The sequence below is a fragment of the Octodon degus genome, unplaced genomic scaffold (assembly GCF_000260255.1).
Source record: "Octodon degus isolate 3935 unplaced genomic scaffold, OctDeg1.0 scaffold00010, whole genome shotgun sequence".
NCBI lineage: Eukaryota > Metazoa > Chordata > Mammalia > Rodentia > Octodontidae > Octodon > Octodon degus.
The window spans coordinates 1586072-1588059 of record NW_004524586.1 but is presented as its reverse complement, the minus strand read 5'-3'; the positions used below and the strand labels follow the sequence as shown (position 1 = coordinate 1588059).

Genomic DNA, 1988 nt, shown 5'->3' with positions numbered 1-1988 from the left:
TGAGATTACATCTCCCACCCACAAGACCAGCCAAAGTGCCATCTCTGGCGGCGTCGGCTTGCTTTCCAACCACGTCTGCCACCTGCTCACAGTGGTTTCCTCTCAGCGGAGATGAGATGGTGGGGACTAAGACCTTCTACAATCTCTGTAAACATTTACTTCTTTAAAGGTAATCTGAGTCAACTACAGCAAATTGTTGGCACTGTCAACTCTGAGAAGTGGTTAATGGGTACTTGTCCTAAGTTTTCTGAACTTCCCAGTATACTTGAAGAACTGCTATCAAATAAACACAAATTATGTCTACAACAACCTTTTGGAAACAGCCCAGATGCCCATCAACTGAGGAATGGATAAAGAAGATGTGGTATTTTTACACAATGGAGTATTATGCAGCTGTTAAACAGGATAAATTTGAGAATTTTGTCAGAAAATGGATGCAGCTAGAGATCATGCTCTTAAGTGGAATAAATCAGACCCACATGTGCAAACATCGTATTGTCTCCTTAGTGTGAGAACCTGAATGAGAAAATGGAATCTGAAGGGTGCAGTAGATACTGGGGAAAGGGAATGAACTTATTCAAAAGCAAAGAGTTACTGAGTTGAGGAGAAGGACAGCAGAGGGAGTGGGGGCAAGAGGCATATCTACGTATGTAAGCAGGATGATTTGGCTAACTGTACTGTGGATTTCTGCTGGTCTATAGAAAAAGGTAATGTTTTTATTTTTTATTTTTTTTGCAGGACGGGGCTTGAACTCAGGACGCTGTGCTTTGCCAGGAAAGCACTTATGCTACTGAGCTATCTTCCTGGCCTGCTCGGTAATGTTTAATTTGTTCTGTCTCCTCTCAACTGTTTCTCCTTTTAAGTTCTGACATATTTTCTTTCTCCTTCCAATTTTGCACGCATATCTGGTAATAGGACTATGCCGTGCATGACAACAAATACTGTGACATTCATATCACTCTGTTAAGTGAAATTCTGTGTCACTTGTAATTTTTCTGTTTTAATACTTTTTTTTTTTTTTTTTGGTGGAACCAGGGATTGAACTCAGGCCCTTGCGCTTGCCAGGGAAGCGCTTATTCCACTGAGCCATCTCCCTGGCCCCTTGTTTTAATACTATTTTGTAGTCTCTTTATAAAATGAAAAACGATAAAACGAGCTTCTAACGCCAAGAAGAAACAAGAGGACAGAGAACTGCTCACAACGTCAGCTTGGAGCGGGCAGGCTGGGCCTACGAAGGAAAGCGGCTGTGCTGGAGAGCGGAACGAAGGCTGGACAGCGGACAGACGCGGCCCGCGGAAAGGACCGGCCGACAGCGAAGAAGCGCGCGCTGGAGGCCAGATGCCGGCCTGGGAACAAGGACGAAGACTGAAGAGCTGGCTGCACATCCAGAGATGCACAGGGCTGGCCTGCTCATTCATCGCAGAGCTATTACCGAGAAGTGTACCGGCTGGTCCCAGCCCCCCGAGAGATCCAGAGCCACGAAGCGATCACAGCGAACGGCTAGTCTCGGCGAGGAAAAGGCTGGGGTGCGATCTGGGAAGAAGTCTCGACGTGAACTAACGTTAGCCATCAGGTACAACGACGATGACGCGGGACGTAGGAAAGCGCGCCCCAGCGCGCAAGCCCAGCAAGCGCAAAGGCCTCGAGGCAGGAGGGCGCTCAGGAACGCAAGGCGATAGCTGGGAGTCCACCTAAAGGAACCGTAATGCAAGGCTCAGGCCTGCCGGGAAAAAGAGTATTCTAATGTGGAACCACAGCGAGTGTACTTATATTTTCTTCAAAGATTAAAATACACAAGAGCACTCACAGGACCATGGACAAGAAGTTGAAAACATTTAAAAACAAAAATAAAAGCCTGGCAAGCAAAGCAATAACACAAGTGCTTAAGTAGTTTGCAGAGTTCATACCCTGGGATTCCCCTTCAATATAGTAAAATTAAATACACATTTGGAATCTGGAAACAAATCAGTAAATCGAGATGCAGAGGA

The 1988-nt window shown here is 46.0% G+C and overlaps 1 protein-coding gene across 1 annotated transcript in view; it reads right to left on the bottom strand.

Annotated features, from left to right (window-relative positions):
- The window catches only part of LOC101588282 (1-phosphatidylinositol 4,5-bisphosphate phosphodiesterase epsilon-1), a 233328-nt gene extending 231758 nt beyond the window's left edge, over positions 1–1570 (bottom strand). Inside the window, exons 1-2 of the mRNA XM_023709028.1 lie at positions 1433–1570; positions 1200–1346 (exon numbers count right to left, since the gene is read on the bottom strand). Of these exons, the coding sequence (XP_023564796.1) occupies positions 1200–1346; positions 1433–1570 (285 nt within the window). The remainder of the gene's footprint in view (positions 1–1199; positions 1347–1432) is intronic.
- Positions 1571–1988: the final 418 nt, after the last annotated feature.